At 35.2% G+C, this 2,691-nt stretch overlaps 1 protein-coding gene across 1 annotated transcript in view; it reads right to left on the reverse strand.

The window, feature by feature from the left end:
* PTPRZ1 (protein tyrosine phosphatase, receptor-type, Z polypeptide 1) overlaps positions 1-2,691 on the reverse strand; it is a 66,573-nt gene that overhangs the window by 19,901 nt on the left and 43,981 nt on the right. Inside the window, exon 13 of the mRNA XM_009332274.1 lies at positions 764-849. Coding sequence (XP_009330549.1) covers positions 764-849 — 86 coding nt within the window. The remainder of the gene's footprint in view (positions 1-763; positions 850-2,691) is intronic.

Consider the following 2,691-nt stretch of genomic DNA (forward strand, 5'->3'; position numbering starts at 1 on the left):
AGACATCAGTTAAAAAACTTGTTTCCATCCCAGCTGACTGATTTTGTAAGAAATCACTTGTCAAGAATTTTAATAGCACAGCTTTAATTACAGAGCTTGGGTTTATAATGTTTATTTTATGGGACTTAAGTTAGAACACATCTATCTTTAAATTGCTTGTAATGCACATGAATGTAAAAAACAGTGAAGTTCATTAGTTACATATGGTGATAGTAACATTATATGACGAGAGCATATGTTTCAAAATTTTGAAATACCTCTTATGAACCATATACTTTAGGAAAGGAACTGTAAAGCTTTCACTACCACATATGAAGACTACATTAGCTCTCCTGTTAATCAGAAGTCTTGCCACGTGTACTCATTATTACCTCCAATTTTTTTTCTCTGTAAATGGAACAAGCAAATGTGGGTAGCTTCTGCAAAATTCAATTGGCATTAGTGTCGGAAAAGCTTTAGATCTACAACTGTATCTGATAAACCATATAGATTGCATTATCTTTGCATAGTTTATCACACACTCATTTAGTATTTTATCACAGTGATAAACATTCCCATTTGCATCCCAGTCCTGTTAGCTTTTATATATCTCCCTAGTCTTTATGCATAAACAGTCCTTCAGGGCTCACAGTACTCTTATTTACATGCATTTATGAAATTGGTCCCCAAGTCAGAATGTAATGCCCAGTTCTTTGTTTCCAGGCATTTAAACTTAACATTATTTGTATGTGCTAAGAAGAAAGATGACATCATAAAGCCATACCTCAAATTCTTCAGAAAAACCATTACTTGCATGTAAATCTGCAACATGTTTTGGAAAATGCTTTATTGGAATTGCTCCAACATCATCTTAGGGGTGGGAAAAGACAAAAAATATATTTATGAAGAATAAGAAGCCAGCGACATATAAAGAAGTTTATATGTAGGCAATCCACACAACATCCTGAAATAAAATTTTTGCCATGAACTTTGGATATACCACTCCCCCGAAAATAAAACCACTCTTTAACACCATTAACATTTCTAAAATCATTCCCTAACACTTATACATTTCTAAATGACTATTCGGAAAGAAGATATAGAAAATGTCTTGCTCTGTCTTTAAGCCCCCAAAATCAAGGTGCTGATTCTGCAAGATGCTGAGCTTGTCTGTAAATTGAAGAGCACTCAGAACTCCCTGTGAGGCCAAGGGGAAATGGAAGGATCAGCAGTTTGCTACAAGATGTTCAAAGGGAGAGGGTAGGAGCAGAGCTCTAAATAATACTGATAAAGAAAGAATGATCAGGCAGAGTCATCTGGGTACTTTAGGCTGATTAGTGTTGCACTGGGACTCTCATACAGCACATGGACCAGCCGCATAGTCCCAAGCCTACTGAATTAATGCAGCATTATGCCAGCAGTATAATTTTAACTGATGTGTTGCATGTTTGCATTGGCATCCAAAGGAAACAACAACTAATTTTCATCTTTTACTGCATTAGCGAGTACTTCCAGTAGGGTTTTTTCCCCCCATTATCCCCATGATTTTATGATTACCTATTGATAATAATCTTATGTCTGATCCTGGGAGTACTGACTGCAAATTTTCACATCGGGATTTATACTTCGAGTTTTAAGTGAAAGATTTAAGTTTAAGACTTTCTGGATACCCACAAAGACAATATCTACATTCTCAACCAATAAATGTCATTCACGCAACTTCTCGGTCCTGATACTCAGTCTGAATTTTCCATCTGATGTTTATATTTCAGGACATCTCCTTTTTACTTCATACAAATACAGAAAAACACTCTTGTGTAGAACATTCATTAGGGATCATGTCAAAAACCTTTGGGACTTTTAATCTTCTGTTTCCTGCAAATATGCTATGTAAACAGAGTCATCTGTTCTGTTAATTACCTGTTAAAGGATGGCATTATTTCAGCTAGTTTTGGTTCTGAAGAATAATTTTTTTTTAAAGCCTTTCATGGATTAAAAATATTTTTATTTCACAATTGGTAATTTCATCACTGTTTCATATGAGAAAGAAACATCAAAAACATTGAACAAGGACCTGTTATTTACATCAACAGATGTTCAGCATTTAGGCCACCTAATAATTTCAGCTTTCAGTTACCAAGAATTCGTTGATTTATATTGAGATCCATCTGGTCTTCCTCTTACATGAATGGATCTGAATACAAAAAGTGAATTTATCCAGTCAAGCCTAAGAGAAGCTGAACAAATGTGTAACACTATCTTCACACTTCGGAGATGAAACCTGGCACAAAGTGTTTATTCTAACGATATGCAAACACAAAACCAGAAGGGAAGGTAAATGACCCTAAGAGCGAGGACAGTAAGGGAGAAAGAATCTCAGGTTTGGTGTAATTACTGTTTTATTTCCTTGCCATTGCTAATCTCCCAATTCAATCACTTCTGACTCCAGGAATATATTTTGTATCTGGATGGCAGGTATCACTTGAAACTACTTAAAGGTTGATAGTGGGTCCTAATACTATCCTGTAATTCATTATTTGTTCTGAATGCATCTTTGAATTATGCTGTGAAGTGCCAGGGCATTTTCTGTGAATAACTGCAATTCTCCTATCTCTGCCAATGAAACCCTACAAAAGGAAAACCTAATATTTAATGAGATCTGTGGAGTGTGCTTTTAGTCATAGTCATAATAAAAAATTAAACTTAGCAGTT

Source organism: Pygoscelis adeliae, unplaced genomic scaffold (assembly GCF_000699105.1).
Source record: "Pygoscelis adeliae isolate BGI_AS28 unplaced genomic scaffold, ASM69910v1 Scaffold9, whole genome shotgun sequence".
NCBI lineage: Eukaryota > Metazoa > Chordata > Aves > Sphenisciformes > Spheniscidae > Pygoscelis > Pygoscelis adeliae.